Consider the following 21,998-nt stretch of genomic DNA (forward strand, 5'->3'; position numbering starts at 1 on the left):
AATGAGGTATTCTTAAAATTAATTTTCCACTCCTGATCATTTAGATTAATGTCCCTTTCTTCAAATAGTTTTTGAAACTGTGGAATTTGTATTAATTCCTCATTAACAGAGAAACTAAGAGAATATAAATTTTGTTGCTCTTAAAAAGAAGCATTTCATAGATACTAATGAGTTCTTAGAACAAAATGTATGTGCTGACAGTGAGCTTCAGCTAGGTTGTCATTGTGATATATTGACAAGGTGTATAGGGTGGAGACATAGAGTCAAAGATCAAATAATAGTCCCCCAAGATGGAGGACATGAATACAAAAGTATTTCAAACACATGGACTTTTCTTTTTAGGAGGAGATGGATGTAAGATACTACTTCTCAAGTGATAAAGTGGGAGAGGGTACTAGAAAAGGTAGGTGAATTCTTTCAGAGCAATCCATCATTGAAATAAAAAAAGGTTTATTCGACTTTTTTGCCAGAAAGAATATTGTTAAACTTTCCCATGCAATATGAAAAATGGTTTACATCTAATTTCTGAAATGACATGAAATTAATAAAACTTAAAGACCTCATTCATGCAAATAAGCCCAATGATCTCCATTCCTGTAAAGTATCTGAGTCCAGCTAAAACCAGTATTGCTTAGCTACAGAAGATCACAGCCCACTAGTTGAGTTTTATTCATGTTCCACAGTCTCTCTCCATGGCCTTCACATTCTCATACATTTTGGATGCCGAACTTCATGGCCTTTTGTCAGCTGACTCTAGCAGTTTCATTCCCACAATCTCTGGCGCTGCTATATGAAACCTACTCTCCATCCTGGAACCTTGCACAGTGTTCCCGGCACCCACCAGAACTAATGCACTTAATGGCATGGAAAATCTGACTTCTGTATCCTTCTCCATTAAATGTCTGCCCATGATCCGCTTCCTCTATGAAATCATTCTCAAAGAGTTTGATCTAACTTCTGAATCTCTCCCCCTGCCCATTTCATGAAAGTCTGAATGTATCTGCATAAACTCAGGCCATCCCTTAAAAATGTGAATTCTTTTTGGATGGACTTCCCAAATAAAAATCTCCCATGTCTATGAGAACTCCTACTGGGATAATGAAGAAATGTGGTATGTTGATGAATGAATATTGATTAATTTATACAATTTCATTTTTTTGGTGCTAATATTCAACAAACAGAAGTAAAGCAGGTTTTGGCATTAAGAATTTGACTCTGGAGCCAAACGATTTAGTTACTAATCCCAGCTCTATTATTTATCACTGTGTTACTCTTTTTAAACCTCAGTTGTTTCATCTATTAAATGAGGGTAATAAATAGTATCTACTTACTTAATAGGATTATTTTGAGGATTAAATGGGTAATCCATACAAAGTACTTTTTAAAAGGGCATGATATGTATCAAGCACTCCATAAACTGTTGTTGTTCTTATCACCATTTATTTATAAGAAAAATATAGCCAGTCATTTTCTACAGTTTGATTGTATCTCATATAATAGAAGTTACCAAGTTATGAAAGTGTCAGTTTGATCTGAATTTAAGCATGTGCCCTTTTCTTCAGAAGTTCTGAAATTATATATCAAGACTGGCAGCATAAAAGTAAATTCTTGTTTCTGATTATATGGATCCCAAAACAATTGGACTTGCCAATACTCTTCCCTCATTTTTGCCCATAAGACAAGTGTAAAGTCACCCATTACCTCCTAGGGGTCAAATCCAGTGGTACCACAATTCCTATCCCATTTGACCTCTCCTGTGTTAGGTTCTGTGGACCTTCCCTTTTCCTCTTCCTTTGACTTCCAGAACACATGCCCTGTTGGTTTTCTTTCGAGTCCAATACTCCTTGGTGCCTTGTGAGTGTCTCTTCTCTTTCTTCAAAATAGTGGTGTTCCCTAGATCTCTTTCCTTCTCGCTTCACGTACTTGCCCTGGGTGATGCCATGTTCTGCCAAGATTTCACCAAGCTAATGACTCCACATTTACCTTTTCTGCCACTAACTGAGTCCAGGTCCTTATCATTTCCAACCTGGCCCATGTAAATTACCTCTTAAATGGTACCCACTTTAAAATTTCTCCTTCACACAGCTACCAAAATGACCTTCCTAAAGTAGGAATCTGACTTTTCATCTTCAAGCTAAAACATTTCAATGACTTCCCTTACTTCACTAGATGAGGTTCTAAAATGTTTAAGCTATCTTTCCCTTCTGTACTTTAATGACCCACAATAAGAAAGTAACTACAAATTTTTGTTGCTCGGATTATACCCAGTTCGAACTAAGAACACCATTCTAAAATTTTTCTTAGGACTACTCTTTTATTCAAATGACTTTCCATTATAAGTTGTTGGACAACCAACAATTTAAAATCTTGTCTTAAAATAAATCAAAATAGGTTCTCAACCCCAGTAAATGAAAATCACTTGATCACTTGAATTGAAATGTTTTAGATAAAGGCAGTTATATACCACACACACACACACACATACACACAGAGTATATATTGGTGCTTTCTTAAAAAAAGGATATCGAAAGATCTAAGAAAGAATTTAGATTTTTCATGATAGTGAAAGCATATAATATAAATAAATGCACTTAAATATACTTAAAACCAGTTGTACCAAAGAAATGAGGTAACAATAAAAACTTACTATTCTACAATTTGGCAGCATTGTCCAAGAGTTTAGAATTTGCATACATTATAAATTTCAAGACTCCATATTATAGAACCACTAAAATAAATCTTTACTATTAACCAAGGAATATTTGTTGTGAGTCCACATGTCTCAGATCCCTCTCTCAATGTGTAGAAACAATGTATAGGGATGTATAGGAATTCAAGAGAAATTGCTAAAGGAAGAGAGAGTGAAGACCTGCTGGATCAGAAGCAAAGTTCTGAGTTCTGTCTTGACCATCGCCCTGATTCTCAGAAATGGTAAGACTGAGCCAATTATTTAACTATTCAAGATGTCTCATCTTCCGAATGAGAGGCTGTAGTTACATAGATCTCTTAGGCCCCTGCAAAGTTTAGAAATGTGAATATTTAGCTATTGCATACTCACAGAACAGAAAAGCCTTCCTAGAACATGCTTTAAGAAGGATCAAGTACCCTGTGTCTCTCAGGTCACTCACAGTTTAAAGACCACTTGTGTCCAGACTTAATGGGGCTCCCTAATCTATACACTTGCAAACCTCCCTTTTCAGGTGCTAAAATCTTTAATTTTCTCACTGTCTTAAACCATTGTGAATATATTTATATAACATAGCCTGACTTGTTCTGGTCTCCACTCAACAGAAATTTAGCAGTGCATTCAACACAAAATCCCTCTGCTTACAGGCACAAGTAAAGACACCGCCTGACACCTGGTTGGTCTTCAACGGACACACACTAGAAACTCCAGAAGAGAAGGGGTGGAGGCATGAACCGTGTGTATTTTTAGCATCAGTTTCTTGTGTTGGGTTATAATAGCTGTAGACAGTAAAAATCAAGGGTAGAGTTGACTGTATCAGAAAATTGAAGACATCTGCATCATCACAGTCATCGTATCTGGACATTTTTTTTTTTTTTTTCTGCAGTGGAGCTTTAATGTATTGGATGGGATTATCAGAGGCTGCATTGCCTTCACCATTTGGGACCACATTTTGCTTTATGATGAGCTGCAAGCCAGAGTGTATAAAGTGTGACTTAGGGCTCAGTAGCATAATCAAGAGTCTGCATTCTACAAGGTATTAACTGAAAAGCTATCCCAGTACTAAGCAACTCTGTTGATATTTGCACACATCTGTTTCAGACTGCTGTCTTGTAAACTTTCTTTTAGAAAGAAAACCCTTGGCATATAGTTACTTTTGCAATCCTGCCAAATACAGGTAAGGTCCCTCAATAGAAAACAAAAAAGAATGCAGTGAACATATTGGCATTATTCAAACTAAAAGAAGAATGCAATGCACTTCACATAACTCAAGGTGAGTGATCCACATTCCCTAAGTCAGAAGTCCAGAATTCACAGAGAAAATCCAGCAATCTTCTAGTTTGCTTTGATTTGAAGCCTTGCGTTTGTCAGAAGCCTCGGAATTAAGCCAGAAAAAAATGTATAAATATGTTTTAAACTAAAAAAAAAAAAAAAAAAAAAGACAATTTTCCCAGCCAGCAAGAATCCAGAAGTGTTAGATCCCTCACACAGATCACAGACCACACAGACACCTGCAACTTGAGCTCCGAATGTCACTTACCCTATGACGATGCAGGAGATGGCAGTTCCCAAGAAGGCATATGTTAAAATAGATCCTAAGTTTTGAAAAAAGTGTCTCTAGGGAGAAAAAAAAATACTTAATAGAGTACATCAGAATTTTCTCTTAGTACAATAGAAAATAAAATAAATGTATGCAGTTCACAGATCCCTCACTGTTTAGGCAAGTTTTGGTTTTGGAGCCTCATTCCTGGCCTTATTGTGCTAATAGGGACTTAACTGATTTTCATTGCAAAGGACTGGGGGGAAAAGGCAAGAAACAGAAAAAAAAAAAAAAAAAAAAAAAAAAAACCACTGGAAGATGTGTAGGTAGGGATGAGAGAGGCAATTCCCAGAAATGGCTGGACCTGAGAGGGAAGGAAGGAACTGTACAATGTCTATGCCGGAATTGGGGCAATAATGGAAGACAGTTTTCATGAAGTTTCATTGTAAATGCAACTCCTTTAGCATTAAAACAAACAAACAAACAAAAACTATTCTAAGAGTTTTAAGTTGCCTTTTGATTTTACTGGATCTCTGACTTCTCTTATGTCTTCCAAATGTGATGAAAATAAACTTTAAAAATCTACAACAGCCTGCTCATGCCTGTAATTACAGCAATTTGGGAGGCTGAAGGAAGGAAGATCATTTGAGTACAGGAGGTTGAAGCTGCTTTGAGCTATAATTGTGTCTGGGCAAAAGAGGGAGACCGTGTCTCCAAAACAAAACAAAACAAAACAAATCCCCCAACTTACAGCAATTCACTTTATTTTAACGAGTGAGCCACAAAATGATGCTTAGTATTGGGACTGGCAGTGAGGAAGGGTGACCTGAACAAATCCAGCCTTCTACATTTTTTCAACTGCTTGCTTAGGGAAAACTCCATTCCAAGTTTTTGAGTGGGATCTGAGGAGCCAGACCTGACAGCAAGAGGGAGCCTGGAGTATACACAAGAAAATCAGGTCTGTAGTGAACAAGCTGCCTGGTTGCTGAAAATGACTGGTCAAGGGGAGGAAAGCCCCAGGAATCTCCTAGAGTGGGAACTGAGCCGCAGAAGAGCAGTTACATCACCTCTGCCTCTCAAAAACCATGTAGGCTGGAGCCTCACTCTGTGGCTTAGGGGATGCCAGTACTTAAACTATTATGAGAATTACTAATGTACAAAATGTGCGTAGTCAGGCTGTGCCCAAATATTGTTGGACAAGTGCATAGAAACTGCAAAACTGGACTTTCCTCTCTATGAGCATCAACAGTATTCTTGAGTTTTCACTTGAAAGGAGAAACTCAATGTTAATTAATAACCAAAGTCTTTAGTTACAATCATCCAGAATAATGCTGTCCAATAGAAATATAATGCAAGCCACATATTTAAAATTTTTTTTATTTTCTAGTAGCTACATTAAAATGTTTTTAAAAGATGAAATATGTTTTGATAATGTTTTGTTTAATCCAATCTATCCAAAATACTAACATTTCTACATGAAATCAATATAAAACTTTATGGAAATATCTACATTCTTTTAATAAATAAAAGTCTTTAAAATCCAGTGTATATTTTACACTTAAAGAACATCTCGATTCAGACGAGTTGCATTTCAAGAGCTAAATAGTTACATGTGGCTAATGGCCTATATTCAACAGAGTAGGTTTAGAAGAAGTCTAGAATTCTAAGCGTGTCAGGTTTGAATCTGCATCACAAATCTAAGATAATGATACTCTGAGCAAATAGAGAAGCCCATAAAAATAACAGTTTCTCATTAGTGCTGGTAAAATTCTCTACTTAATGATAAAAGAAGAAAATGATCACTATATATTTACCTTCTTTAGACTATATCCTGCATGAAATATAATTGGTGGCAGTAAAACATTGAAGAAGATTTCTGGATCAAATGTCATCTGCCGGAAAGGAAAAAAAGGATAGTTAGAATGATGCTCCTTTGGGTCATTAAAAAAATATGTTTCAAAAACCAGTTATAATTGCTTTTGCTAAGCCTGTATGAGGCATATTAACTATTAACTTGACAGAGATGAAGGTAGGAAAAAATACAAATTTGGAAATTCATAAATATAGTATAACTGTAGCTTCTAAATGTAAAATCTACATACTTCCACACTATAGCTAACAACAACAACAAAAACTCAGTGAAATCTCTTTGGGAAAAATGTCTTATTGTGATTATCCATTTTTCATATTTTAATTTATATATACATACATATATACATATATGTGTATATATGTACATATATGTATATATATGTGTATGTACATATATATATATAGGCTTCTTACAAGGATTTAAAGTTTTCCCCAAATAAAACATTTTTGGAAATTGGGTCTTCACTTTCCCTATTTTGTCCCATTCCAAAATTTAAAACATTTTCCAGACTCCATGGAAGAACACACTTGAACTTGAAGATGGATTTTTCTAGTATTTGTTTATTGAGTTTTACTTAAATGTTAAAATAAACTTGGCCATAAAGCAAGTATGACTTGGTATGAAGTACAGTGAAATTGTCAGGCCTCTGAGCCCAAGTTAAGCCAACATATCCCCTGTGATCTGCACGTGTATGTCCAGATGGCCTGACGCAAGTGAAGAATCACAAAAGAAGTGAAAATGGCCTGTTCCTGCCTTAACTGATGACATTACCTTGTGAAATTCCTTATCCTGGCTCATCCTGGCTCAAAAGCTCCCTGACTGAGCACCTTGTGTCCCCCGCCCCTACCCCCCAGAGAACAACTTTGACAGAGAACAAATTTTCCACTACCTACCCAAATCCTATAAAACGGCCCCATTCCTAGCTCCCTTCGCTGACTCTCTTTTCGGACTCAGCCCGCCTGCACCCAGGTGAAATAAACAGCCTTGTTGCTCACACAAAGCCTGTTTGGTGGTCTCTTCACAAGGACACACGTGAAATTTGGTGCTGTGACTCAGATTGGGGGACCTCCCTTGGGAGATCAATCCCCTGTCCTCCTGCTCTTTGCTCTATGAGAAAGGTCCACCTGCGACCTCTGGTCCTCAGACTAACCAGCCCAAGGAACATCTCACCAATTTTAAATGGGGTAAGCAGCCTTTCTTCACTCTCTTCTCCAACATCTCTCACTATCCCTCAACCTCTTTCTCCTTTCAATCGTGGCACCACCCTTCAATCTCTCCCTTCTCTTAATTTCAGTTTCTTTCCTTTTCTGGTAGAGACAAAGGAGACACATTTTATGCATGGACCCAAAACTCTGGTGCCGGTCACGGACTCTGGAAGACAGTCTTCCCTTGGGGTTTAATCACTGTGGGGATGCCTGCTTGATTATTCACCCACATTCCATTGGTGTCCAGTCACTGCAGGGATGCCTGCCTTGGTCATTCACTCACACTCCCTTGGTGGCAAGTCAATTGCGGGGACACCTGCTTTGGCTGCTCACCCACATAGCAGCCCAGTGCTGTTCCCCACCCCCTTCTCCGTGTCTCTACCCTTATCTTTAAACTTGCCTCTTTCACTATAGGCAACCCTCCACCTTCCATTCCTCCTTCTTCTCCCTTAGCCTGTGTTCTCAAGAACTTAAAACCTCTTCAACTCTTGCCTGACCTAAAATCTAAGCATCTTATTTTTTTCTGCAACACCGCTTGACCCCAATACAAACTCGACAGTGGTTCCAACCAGCCAGACAATGGCACTTTCAATTTTTCCATCCTACAAGATCTAGATAATTCTTGTCGTAAAATGGGCAAACAGTCTGTGGTGCCTGACGTCCAAGCATTCTTTTACACATCGGTCCCTCCCTACTTTCTGTTCCCAATGCAACTCATCCCAATTCTTGCTCCTTTCCCTCCTGCCTGTCCCCTCAGTCCCAACCCCACGTGTTGCTGAGTCTTTCCAACATTCCTTTTCTACAGACCCATCTGACCTCTTCCCTCCTCCCCAGGCTGCTCCTCGCCAGGTGGAGCCAGGTCCCAATTCTTCCTCAGCCTCCGCTTCTCCACCCTATAATCCTTTTATCACCGCCCCTCCTCACACCTGGTCTGGCTTACAGTTTTGTTCTGCCACTAGCCTTCTCTCACCTGCCCAGCAATTTCCTCTTAAAAAGGTGACTGGAGTTAAAGGCATAGTCAAGGTTAATGCTCCTTTTTCTTTATCTGACCTCTCCTAAATCAGTTAGCATTTAGGCTCTTTTACATCAAATATAAAAACCCAGCCCAGTCCATGGCCTGTTTGGCAACAACCCTTAGACACTTTACTGCCCTAGGCCTACAGGGGCCAGAAGGCTGTCTTATTCTCAATATGCATTTTATTACCCAGTCCTCTCCCAACATTAAATAAAGCTCCAAAAATTAAATTCTGGCCCTGAAACCCCACAACAGGACTTAATTAACCTCACTTTCAAGGTGTACAATAGTAGAGTAAAGGCAGCCAAGTAGCAATGTATTTCTGAGTTTGCAATTCCTTACCTCCACTGTGAGACAAACCCCAGCCACATCTGCAGCACACAAGAACTCCAAATGCCTTAACTGCAGCTGCCAGAGGTTCCTCCAGAACCTCCTCTCCCATGAGCTTGCTACAAGTGCCAGAAATCTGGCTACTGGGCCAAGGAATGCCGGCAGCCCGGGATTCCTTCTAAGCTGTGTCCCATCTGTGTGGGACCCCACTGGAAATTGGACTGTTCAACTCACCGGCAGCCACTCCCAGAGCCCCTGGAACTCTGGCCCAAGGCTCTCTGGCTGACTCCTTCCCAGATCTTCTTGGCTCAGCAGCTGAAGATTGATGCTGCCCAATCACCTCAGAAGCCCCCTAGACCATCATGGACGCTGAGCTTTGGGTAACTCTCACACTGGAGGGTAAGTTTGTCCCCTTCTTAATCAATACAGAGGCTACCCACTCCACATTACCTTCTTTTCAAGGGCCCGTTTCCTTTGCCTCCATAACTGTTGTGGGTATTGACGGCCATGCTTCTAAACCTCTTAAAACTCCCCAACTCTGGTGCCAACTTAGACGATACTCTTTTAAGCACTCCTTTTTAGTTATCCCCATCTGCCCAGCTCCCTTATTAGGTCAAGACATCTTAACTAAATTATCTGCTTCCCTGACTATTCCTGGACTACAGCCACACCTCATTGCTGCCTTTTCCCCAGTTCAAAGCCTCCTTCGCATCCTCTGCTTGTATCTCCTCACCTTAATCCACAGGTATGGGACACCTCTACTCCCTCCTTGGTGATCAATTATGCACCCTTTATCATCCCATTAAAACCTAATCACCCTTACCCTGCTCAACACCAATATGCCATCCCACAGCATGCTTTAAAAGGAGTAAAGCCTGTTATCACTGGCCTGTTACAGCATGGCCTTTTAAAGCCTATAAAGTCTCCTTATGATTTCCCCATTTTACCTCTCCAAAAAGTGGACAAGTCTTACAAGTTAGTTCAGGATCTGCACCTTATCAACCAAATTATTTTACTTATCTACCCTGTGGTGACAAACCCATATATCTTTTGTCTTCAATACCTTCCTCCATAACTCACTATTCCACTCTTGATCTTAAAAATGCTTTTTTCACTATTCCCCTGCACCCCTCGTCCCAGCCTCTCTTTGCTTTTACCTGGACTGACCCTGACACTCATCAGTTCCAGCAGCTTACTGGGACTGGGCTGCCACAAGGCTTCAGGGACAGCCCTCATTACTTCACCCAAGCTCTTTCTCATGATTTACTTTCTTTCCACCCCTCTGCTTCTCACCTTATTCAATATATTGATGACCTTCTACTTTGTAGCCCCTCCTTTGAATCTTCCCAATGAGACACCCTCCTGCTCCTTCAACATTTATTCTCCAAAGGATAGCAGATAACCCCCTCCAAAGCTCAAATTTCTTCTCCATCTGTTACCTACCTTGGTGTAATTCTTCATAAAAACACATGTGTTCTCACTGCAGATCGTGTCTGACTGATCTCTCAAACCCCAACCCCTACAAAACAATGACTCCTTTCCTTCTTAGGCATGGTTGGATACTTTTGCCTTTGGATACCTGGTTTTGCCATCCTAACAAAACCATTATATAAACTCACAAAAGGAAACCTAGCTGACCCCATAGATCCTAAATCCTTTCCCCGCTCCTTTTTCCATTCCCTGAAGACAGCTTTAGAGACTGCTCCCACACTAGCTCTCCCTAACTCATCCCAACCCTTTTCATTACACAAAGCCAAAGTGCAGGACTGTGCAGCCAGAATTCTTACACAATGACCGGGACTGCGCCCTGAAGCCTTTTTGTCCAAACAATTTGACCTTCCTGTTTTAGGTTGGCCATTATGTCTCCGTGCAGCAGCTGCTACAGCCCTAATATTTTTAGAGGCCCTCAAAATCACAAACTATACTCAACTCACTCTCTACAGCTCTCATAACTTCCAAAATCTATTTTCTTCCTCACACCTGACACATATACTTTCTGCTCACTGGCTCCTTCAGCTATACTCACTTTTTGAGTCTCCCACAATTACCATTGTTCCTGGCCTGGACTTCAATCCGGCCTCCCACATTTTTCTGGATACCATGCCTGACCCCCATGACTGTATCTGTCTGATCCACCTGACATTCACCCCATTTCTCCATATTTCCTTCTTTCTTGTTCCTCACCCTGATCACATTTGACTTATTGATGCAGCTGCACCGGGCGTCATCACCACTCGCCAGCAAAGGCAGGCTATGCTATAATATCTTCTATGTCTGTCATTGAGGCTACCGCTCTGCCCCGCACCACTAACTCTCAGCAAGCTGAACTCATTGCATTAACTTGGGCCCTCACTCTTGCAAAGGGACTATGCATCAATATTTATACTGACTCTAAATATGCCTTCCATATCCTGCACCACCATGTTGTTATATATGTTGAAAGAGGTTTCCTCACTACACAAGGGTCCTCCATCATTAATGCCTTTTTAATAAAAACTCTTCTCGAGGCTGCTTTACTTCCAAAGGAAGCTGGAGTTATTCACTGCAAGGGCCATCAAAAAGGCATCAGATCCCATTGCTCTAGGCAACGACTATGCTGATAACGTTGCTAAAGATGCAGCTAGCATTCCAACTTCTGTCCCTCACAGCCAGTTTTTCTCCTTCTCATCAGTCACTCCCACCTATATCCCCACTGAAACTTCCACCTATCAGTCTCTTCCCACACAAGGCAAATGGTTCTTGGACCAAGGAAAGTATCTCCTTCCAGCCTCACAGGCCCATTCTATTCTGTCGTCACTTCATAACCTCTTCCATGTAGGTTACAAGCCGCTAGCCCGCCCCTTAGAACCTCTCATTTCCTTCCCATTGTGGAAATCTGTCCTCAGGGAAATCACTTCTCAGTGTTCCATCTACTACCCCTCAGGGATTGTTCAGGACCCCTCCCTTCCCTACACATCAAGCTTGGGCATTTGCCCCTGTCCAGGACTGACAAATTGACTTTGCTCACATGCCCTGAGTCAGGAAACTAAAATACCTCTTAGTCTGGGTAAACACTTTCACTGGATGGGTAGAGGCCTTTCCTACAGGGTCTGAGAAGGCCACCGCGGTCATTTCTTCCCTTCTGTCAGGCGTAATTCCTCGGTTTAGCCTTCCCACATCTATACAGTCCGATAATGGACTAGCCTTTACTAGTCAAATCGACCAAGCAGTTTCTCAGGCTCTTGGTATTCAGTGGAAACTTCATACCCCTTACTGTCCTCAATCATCAGGAAAGGTAGAATGGACTAATGGTCTTTTAAAGACACACCTCACCAAGCTCAGCCTCCAACTTAAAAGGACTGGACAGTATTTTACCTCTTGCCCTTCTCAGAATTAGAGCCTGTCCTCGAGATGCTACAGGGTACAGTCCATTTGAACTTTTAAATGGATGCAGTTTCTTGCTCGGCCCCAACCTCGTCCCAGACACCAGTCCTCTAGGTGACAATCTTCTAGTCCTCCAGCAGGCTAGACAGGAAATTCGCCAGGCTGCTAATCTTCTCTTGCCTACTCCAGATTCCCAGCCATATGAAGACACCTAGCCGGACGATCAGTTCTTGTTAAAAACCTGATCCCTCAAACTCTACAACCTCGATGGACCAGACCCTACTTAGTCATCTATAGTGCGCCAACTGCCATCTGCCTGCAGGATCCTCCCCACTGGGTTCACCGTTCCAGAATAAAGCTGTATTTGTCGGACAGCCAGACTAATCCCTCCTCCTCCTCCTGGAAGTCGCAAACACTCTCCCCTACTTCCGTTAAACTCACTCGCATTTCTGAAGAACAGTAATAACCCTCATGAGCCTAATACATCTCTTCATTCTATTAGGTCTGTTCGTCCTTACCCTACTTTTTGCAACAGGGCTTTACACAGTCACCCTCACTATTTGGACTGTGCCCAAAAAACTTGTCATCCCTACTATCTTCTGTCTAGTCATACTCCTATTCACCGTTCTCAATTACTCATAAATGCCCTGCTTTTGTTTACACTGCCGGTTTACACTGTTTCTCTAAGCCATCACAGCTGGTATCTCCTGGTGCTATCCCCAAACTGCCACTCTTAACTCCCTCTTAGAGTGGATAGATGATCTTTGCTGGCAGGGCACCCTCCAATACTTCCACCCTGATGAAGTTCTATTCTTTACTTTTATACTCACTCTTATTCTCATTCCCATCCTTATGCCACCCTCTACCTCTCCCCAGCTATCTCCACCATACTATCAATCTTATTCACTCTCTCCTAGCCGTTTCTAATCCCTCCTTAGCGAACAATTGCTGGCTTTGCATTTCCCTTTCTTCCTGTGCCTACACAGCTGTCCCTGCCTTACATACAGACTGGTCAACATCTCATGTCTCCCTACACCTCCGAACTTCCTGTAACAGCCCTCACCTTTACCCTTCTTTACTTTCTAGACAGGTCCAGCAAGACCTCCCCAGACATTTCACATCAGCAAGCTGCCACCCTCCTGCACACTTACTTAAAAAACTTTTCTCCTTCTATCAACTCTATTCCCCCCATATTTGGACCCCTCACAACACAAACTACTATTCCTGTGGCCGCTTCTTTATGCATCTCTCAGCAAAGACCCACTGGAATTCCCCTGGGTAACCTTTCACCTTCTCGATGTTCCTTCACTCTTTATCTCCAAAGTCCAACTACACGCATCACTGAAACAATTGGAGCCTTCCAGGTCCGTATTACAGATAAGCACTGTATCAATACAGGCAAACTTAAAAACATTAGCAGCAATTACTGCTTAGGAAGACACTTACCCTGTATTTCACTCCATCCTTGGCTACCTTCCCCTTGCTCATGAGACTGTCCTCCCAGGCCCNAGTACTGGAATAGCAGGCATTTCAATCTCCGTCATGACCTTCTGTAGCCTGTCTAATGACTTCTTTGCTAGCATCACAGACATATCACAAACTATCAGTCCTCCAGGTCCAAGTTGACTCTTTAGCTGCAGTTGTCCTTCAAAACCACCAAGGCCATGACTTACTCACTGCTAAAAGGGAGGACTCTGTAAATTTTTAAATGCAGAGTGTTGTTTTTACCTAAATCTGGCCTGGTATATGACAACATAAAAAAACTCAAGGACAGAGCCCAAAAACTCACCAACCAAGCAAATAATTATGCTGAACCCCCTTGGGCACTCTCTAATTGGGTGTCCTGGGTCCTCCCGATTCTTAGTCCTTTAATACCTATTTTTCTCTTTCTTTTATTAGGACCTTGTATCTTCCGTTTAGTTTCTCAATTCATCCAAAACCGTATCCAGGCCATCACCAATCATTGTATACGACAAATGCTCCTTCTGACAAACCTACAATATCACCCCTTGCCACAGAATCCTCCTTCAATTTGACCTTTCCTACTCTAGGTTCCCACGCTGCCCCTAATCCCACTTGAAGCAGCCCTGAGAAACATCACTCCATGCCACCCCCCAAAAAATTTTTGCTGTCCCAACACTTCAATATTCTTTTATGTTATTTTTCTTATTAATATAAGAAGGCAGGACTGTCAGGCCTCTGAGCCCAAGCTAAGCCATCATATCCCCTGTGACCTGCACGTATATACATCCAGATGGCCCCAAGTAAGGGAAGAATCACAAAAGAAGTGAAAATGGCCTGTTCCTGCCTTAACTGATGACATTACCTTGTGAAATTCCTTATCCTGGCTTATTCTGGCTCAAAAGCTCCCCCACTGAGCACCTTGTGTCTTCCGCCCCTACCCGCCAGAGAACAACCCCCTTTTTGACTGTAATTTTCCACTACCTACCTAAATCCTATAAAATGGCCCCATCCCTATCTCCCTTTGCTGACTCTCTTTTCGGACTCAGACCACCTGCACCCAGGTGACTAAAAAGCTTTATTGAGCACACAAAGCCTGTTTGGTGGCCTCTTCACAGGGACGCGAGTGAAAGAAATGATGTGGAAATTCGTGAATCCAATATCTATCTGCTCTTTGCTGGGAAATCTGAAAATAAAAACTCACTTGATCTCTAAAACTTTCCTGGACTTATTCTCTGATTTCCCTACTTCTCTTTATCCTTTATTCTTTTCCCTCCCTCTTCCCACATCCCCTACCCCCTGCCCCCCACCCGCACACACAGGCATTCATTATTTTACCACTAAGGGTTTCTCACCATTAGACTCCTCATCAAAATCAAATGTATGGGTTTCACAACTCTAATTCACAATTTTCTTCCCCTTTTAAGCCTGAATTCTTACTCATCTCTCAATCTGCTTCTCAAAAGTTACTTCCCTGTGATATCTGCCTGATTTGCCATTTCAAACCAGCCACTCTCTGTTCTGTGCTTTTTCAGCACTTTGGCCCCTCTTTTGTGGCATCTGTGTTTCATCGCATACTTTGATGATTATTGGTTTGTATTTGACTGTTTCTCCATTAAATTAGGATCATATCAAGGATCACAGTGATGCCTTAGTCTGCATTGCCTTCTCCTCTGCCAGTGCTTAGCACAATGCTCAGTATATATTTGCTCAACTGGAGAAAAAAAAACACTTATTTTTGAGAGTCAAATATATTAAAATAGAATGAATTATACCCACATCACAGGTAAGGATTTTAAATTAAAAAATTTTAAAGCCAAAGGACAAATTTTGTATATTTTCACTCATTTCTGTAGCTAAAAGTAGAAACAATTGAAGTCATGGAGAGAAAGAGTAAGTAGAATGATGGTTACCAGAGGCTGGGAAGGGTATTATGGGGTGGGGGTGGGGGGCAAGTGGGGATTATGAATGGGTACAAAACATAGTTATATAGAACGAATAAGATCTAGTATTTGAGAGCACAACAAGGTACTTATAGTCAACAATAACTTACTGTACATTTAAAAATAGCTAAAAGAGTATGATTGGAATGTGTATAGCACAAAAAAATAATAAATGCTTGAGGAGATGGATACCTTCACCACTGAAAATTTTAAAAGCCTCTCTTGGCTTCATGTTTTACCCTGGGCCTAGTTGGGCATTGTCAGAGCCTCCCTTCACCCTTCCTCATACTGGCTCTCTGAGGAAGTGAAATTTGAACTGAGATGCAAAGGCAGAAAAGTGACAAAAACAGGAGATGAGTGGAGGAAAGAGGATCCCAGCCAGAGCATAACAGGCACAGAGATCTGAGGTAGAAAACAGTTGTGTGTAGGCTGGATGCAGTGGCTCTTGCCTGTAATCCCAGCACTTTGGGAGGCTAAGGAGTGTGGATCACTTGAGGCCACAAGTTCAAGACCAGCCTGGCCAACATGGTGAAACCCCGTCTCTACTAAAAATACAAAAATTAGCCGGGCGTGGTGGCTTATGCCTGTGATCCCAGCTACTCGAGAGGCTGAGGCAGGAGAATCGCTTGATCTCCTGGGGAGGCGGAGGTTGCAGTGAGCCGAGATGGCACCACTGCACTCCAGTCTGGGCAACAGAATGAGACTCTGTCTTTAAAAAAAAAGAAAAATAAAAGAAAACAGCTGCTATGTTCAGAAACTCAAAGGCCAGAGGGGCTGGATGGAGTGGGCAAAGGCCACAGCATGGGGTGATGGGGCTGAAGAAGAACAAGGTAGAATTGGGCAGCACTGGGAGTTGGTCCCAAATGGAGAAGGTGCCGGTAGAGGGCTGGGCGGGGATGAGAAAACACCTCGATGCTTTAAGAAAGTCACTTGGGTGGCTGCTGCAGAATCGCGGTGAGAGAGGATGGTGGCCTGGAGTTGGGGAGAGAAGGCAGTACCCAAGTATATTGGGGAGGCAGAATGAGCAGTCAACAAGTTAGGTGTTGGGGATAACAGGAAAGGGAGAAATGACTTGTAGGTTTTTTACTTAGGTAGTAAGAAAGCCTAAAGTTCAAATGCCTGCTAAATCATAGCTGCTCATTAAACGTTGGTTTCCTTTCACTAGCACACATTCCACATGTCCAGAAAAATTGTATTACTTACATTATGAATCAGACATGATTAAACTTCAGCCATTTCTTTTGTTATACTAGCTGATTCAGAAACCTGAGTAAAAAACTTTGGACTGCAACAATCGACTCAGAAGCTGAAAACGATGATCTCTGCTCATCATATATTTAAAACCAATGTATTACATTAATTTCTTTTCAGAAAATCAATCTAATTCTACTAGGTTTTGTATTTTATAATTGATTCTGGGCTCTTAGTACATTTGACTTTTGGTGTACAAAGCTTGTAATTATCTTTCGAAGAGAAGCACCAATGTTTTGATTCTGTTTTTACCTCACAGACCTCTGGCTTTTAATATATGAAAACTGAGGCACTAAAGAGAAAAACAAATCATTTTATTTCATGATCTAGGTTCCTTCTGTTATATAAATTACTTGGAGTAGCGTTTAAGGGCATGGACACTCAGAGCCAAGCTTCCTGGGTTCAAATCCTAAGCTCCTTGACTTGGACAGCTATTTAACCTCTCTGTCCTTCAGTTTTCTCATCTTTACAATAGACATAATAGTGTGGTACCTAATTCTAAGATGTTATAAGAATTAAATGAATTAATATTTGTAAAGCCCTCAAAGCATTGCCTGATATCTAGTAAGCATATTTTATTTATTATAAAAGAAAATAAAATATTTGAATGAATATGTTCAAATTATAGCATTTGAAGAAACTGCCCTATTGGCAGAAACTCCTAAAGGTTACACAACTATGCAAAATTTGAGGAAAGATCTTAATTTTTCATCTAAGTTAATTCCCTTTCTAAGAGTATCAGGAACACCATTATTGATCTATTTTTATGAGGATTCTTTGAAAACCTATCAATGCATATTTGAAAGTTTTTAGCATAGAGATGTATCTCTGAATTATTGAGGGATGAAGCAGTACAGCTGTGATCATCTGGAAGAGAGAAACACAGTGGCACAACCTCCTGGACAGAAAATCCCTTGCCTCAGCAGTTTTCCTGCAAAAATCGGGTTAATCACTCAACCAGAACATTTCAATAATGAGAATGCTCCACTCCCTGCATGCAGGTTAACTAATATGCTATTGAATTATATTTTCTGGAGCAGCCAGATGAAACTGGCAGGCTGAGAATGGCATGCAGCATGCGAGGATTTATTTGTATATACAAAACAGATTTGTGTTCTTTTCAGACTTGCTGTAAGCTTAGGAACTGCTAAATCAGAGTTCTGGGAGTAAGTCCAAACCCAGACAATTTCTCAGAAATGGCTGGATCTGCTGCTGTACTAACCTCCAGATGGGAATTCCACATGTCATTCTCTCCAGACTTTGTGTTCAAATCATGGCCTTGGAGGTGGGGCTGTTTTTAAGGCCCAAACAGTTAAACAGAAATTATTGTAACATGAAGAGAAAAAAAATCCAAGCAAGGGATGGGTGAGAAGAGCAGAAAGCTAACAATATTCCAGCTTAAGCCTTTCATTAGTCTAAGATACAAATATTATAGACAAGCACTGCCTACTAGAACTTTTTGTGATGGTGGAAATGTTCTTTCCTTGTACTACACAATATGGTGGCCACTAGCCACATGAGCCGTTGAGCACTTGAACAGTAGCTAGTGCAACTGAGGGACTGAATTTCTAATTTTAACACTGGTGGCTAGTGGCAATTGGAGAGTACATTTACTAGAATTTAAAATTTACACCATTTCCTTTTTAGATGTTCTGTCATACTACACAAGGTATGACTAATTTGGAGCAACAGACTTCCAACTCTGAGATGGAAACATTATGTATGTCTTATGAAAGCAGTGAGATTTTTAAATATTAAAATTCAATTCTTAAAGATAATATGGGAGAGAGAAAAATAATATGTTCACGAGGATGCAGCATATTTTAAACATTATCTCATACGTGCACCAGTATTTGGCTAGCAATGGCCCAGACATATATTTACAGACATAATCAACTTGAACACTTCCCAGAGTAGAAAGGATATGTACCAAGTTAATTTCCAAGTTCATCAGAAGGTTATAGATACAAAATTCTTTTTGGGTCTGAGTATTAAGGAATCCATTGACTCAATATGACTTATCTGGGAAGAAATATCAGTGTTCCACTGAACTACTAAATAAATAATCAGTAAAACAACCATCCTAGTGAGAGATTGTGATTTATATAGTATATTCCTTCCAAAGAGGTCTTTTAAAAACATTGTTTCATCAATTCTGACAACATTCTCAAGTGGTAGCTGGCAAATGCAATTATCCCCATTTTCCAGAGACAGGAGAATAAATTAATGGCTTACCCAGTGTCAATCAATAAGACAGGACTATCACTGGGAATTGGATGTATATGCTTGGACAAATGAAATGTGTGCTTTCCAAGGAAACATGAGGCTAATATAACAATTTTAAGCAAGATTTAGGAGTGTTTAAGAGAAGCTGGAACTAAGAAGTAGGCTTTTGCTATTTTGCAATTGCTGATTTTTTTTTTTTTTTTTTTGGAAAAGTAAAAGGGGTTAACAATAACGTGTTAATCATCTTCAATGCTTTATTCATTAAAAATTTAACAATCCTCTTTTTGCTGCAAAGCACTTGAAGATATATTATAGAGAGACTGACTCCATGAAGGTTATAGTCCAAGGAAGGAAAGACACTGTGTAATTGCATCTTAGGCCCGGGGCTAAGCTGTAATTCAGAGTTTTCTATGACAGGGACACCATTCTGGGCTTGCTGATCCCCCAGGAAACTTTGATGTTGAAGCAGCGTATGAGTTGGATTTTGAAAAATGGGTAAGAGTCTATTTGTGGGGCGCTGACGTGCAGAACCATGCTCTTCTGCTTGCCCCGGGGGCAGTGGGCCAGAGTTCCCCAAACCACAAAGAACACCGGTAGCTTCCTGGGGTTTCAGTTACAGTTGGTAGCAAGGAATTTAAAATATTAAAATAAATGCAGATATATGAAAAAGTGAAACTAAAATCTGTATCCATTTTAATACAAATAGAAGACTTCAAAGGAAACATCTTGGCTCAGGCAGCTTTGGGTCACACCTAGGGACAGCTCAAGTGTGTGCATTTCTTTTCCTCTGCCTTAAGTTATGCTTTGGTTTGGAAGAACCAGAGTGAGAGAAAAAAGAAAACTCCCAGAATACCTAATGAAAATACACCACCTACTAATTAGATGACCTTGGTCTATTTACTTAACCTCTCTGAGCCTCAGTTTCCTTATTTATACTATGGGCATGAAAATGCTTACTTGCTAGAGTTGCTTCTGAGAATTATATGTAATAATGAATTTAAAGGGTTCTGCTTGGTACCCAGCCCTATTTTTCAAGAAGTGTTCACTGGCCTGGCACAGTGGTTAACACCTGTAATCCCAGCACTTTGGGACACTGACATGGGTGGATCATTTGAGGCCAGGAGTTCCAGACCAGCCTGGCCAACATGGCAAAAAACAGTCTCCACTAAAAAAAAAAAAAACAAACAAACAACAACAACAACAACAAAATTAGCCGGGCATGGTGGCACATGCCTGTAATCCCAGCTACTCTGGAGTCTAAGGCACAAGAATCTCATGAACCCAGGAGGCAGAGGTTATAGTGAGCCAGGATTGCATCACTGCACACCAGGTTGGGTGATAGAGAGAGATCTTGTCTCAAAAAAAAAAAGAAAGAAAGAATTTAAAAAAAGAAGTAAAGAAGTGTTCACTAGATCTGAATCTAAATGAAATAAAATATTGAAGCAATGGCTTGAGAGTATGAGGTACAAGAAACACTTGGGGAACAGAAATAGACAACACTGGGTTCTTAAGGAATAGAGGGGAAGGTAAAGTCCAACACGAGGATACAACCAAGATTGGGGGCCTCTCTCAGATCCACTGGATTTAAACTATATTTACTCAAACTTGTTGACAAAATATTTTACACAAGCAGAATTAAATAATAAAATGGCTATTGGGAATAAAATTTTTATTACTCCTAAGAAGGGTAATTTGGTAATAGCTATCAAAATAGTAACTGTTGATACCATTTGATTCAGTAACACCTCACCTGAGAATTTATCCTGCAGACATGCTTGCGCATGTGTGGAATAATACAGTTACAAGAGTATTTATTGCAGATGAAATAATGGAAAAAACAAAGCATTGAGGATGATTGGACCATGGACTAGTTAAATAAATTATGATATAATTCATAAAATCCACCTGTTAGAGAAGCTGAGGAAACTGCTTTCCTATGAAATAATGTGACTGTGCTCTAAAATGTATTGTCAAGTCAAAAGAGGAAGGTGCAGAATGGCATGTCTGGCATGTGTTACAGAAATCTCTATGACCTCACAACATCCATTTCCTTTTTGTCCTGTTCAGACATGTAGACTACATTTCCTTGTAGTCAGGTGGGACCATATGACTGAGTCCAGGCCAACTGAATATGGATGGAAATAATATTTATCACTTCCTAGTCCCTAAAATCCCCCAGATTTTCCATGCTTTCTTTCCTTCCTTCCTTTTTCAGCTCACGTAGAGCATCCAGCAGCAGTTATGAATCCCTAGAGACTAACAGAGACACTAGATTAAAGGAAGTGAGAGCCATGAACGACTCCAGGAGAGGAACCCAGTGCCCCATGATTGACCCAGAAAGCCACACTGGATTGAGACATGCACAAGAAATAAACATTTACTACATTTAGCTGCTGAGATTTGATGGTATTTTATTAAAGTATTTGGCCTATCTTGTGATTTGTGTATTTTTTTAAAGAAGGACATGAAATATTTACCTGTGCATAGAAAGAGTAACTATTGGTTGCTTTGGGGAAGGCTGGGGAGAACTTGGTGGTAGGAAGGGCATTTGGCAGAAGACTTTTCTGTGTGTACCAAGTAAGGGGCAAGGGGTGACCTTCTTTGTGCTGGTTTCAAATCTATAAATACAGAGGTGACCACTGCTGAGAGCAGTACATGCCAGAATTTTCCCCAATAGGATACAAACAGAAGTGATAATATTGGGTCAATGAGGCTAAATTGGAAGGAAATTAGGGTTCTAATGAGGGTGCTCATGGCTGAAGAGGACAAGTCTGGGGCTCTGCTAATCCTTGATCCAAGGATGGAAAGATCTATATCTCGTGACACACCTGTAATCCATCAGCACACCAGCCTGGGAGTACTAGAAAGGCTTTAACCCCCCGATCCTGGTCCCAACTTTAATTCACCCCTTTTTAGGGAATAGAGAGTGACTAGTCTGATTGGTGAGTTGGAGAAGAGGAATTAAGTGTGTGCCTCTCAGCCCTCTCCTCTGTTCACATTGGAATAAGCCTGCTTGATGAGTGAATCCCTACTCTCTTCCTCCCATCCTCAAGATTTATAAGAGCAGAGCCCAGCATGGAGGACAATTCTGTCCAGCTGGGTCTC

At 40.8% G+C, this 21,998-nt stretch overlaps 1 protein-coding gene across 1 annotated transcript in view; it reads right to left on the reverse strand.

Moving 5' to 3' along the window:
- SLC9A9 (solute carrier family 9 member A9) overlaps positions 1 to 21,998 on the reverse strand; it is a 597,181-nt gene that overhangs the window by 540,497 nt on the left and 34,686 nt on the right. Inside the window, exons 3-4 of the mRNA XM_017882282.1 lie at positions 6,041 to 6,118; positions 4,227 to 4,303 (exon numbers count right to left, since the gene is read on the reverse strand). Coding sequence (XP_017737771.1) covers positions 4,227 to 4,303; positions 6,041 to 6,118 — 155 coding nt within the window. The remainder of the gene's footprint in view (positions 1 to 4,226; positions 4,304 to 6,040; positions 6,119 to 21,998) is intronic.

This window comes from Rhinopithecus bieti, unplaced genomic scaffold (genome assembly GCF_001698545.2).
Source record: "Rhinopithecus bieti isolate Rb0 unplaced genomic scaffold, ASM169854v2 scaffold_12642, whole genome shotgun sequence".
Taxonomy (NCBI): Eukaryota; Metazoa; Chordata; class Mammalia; order Primates; family Cercopithecidae; genus Rhinopithecus; species Rhinopithecus bieti.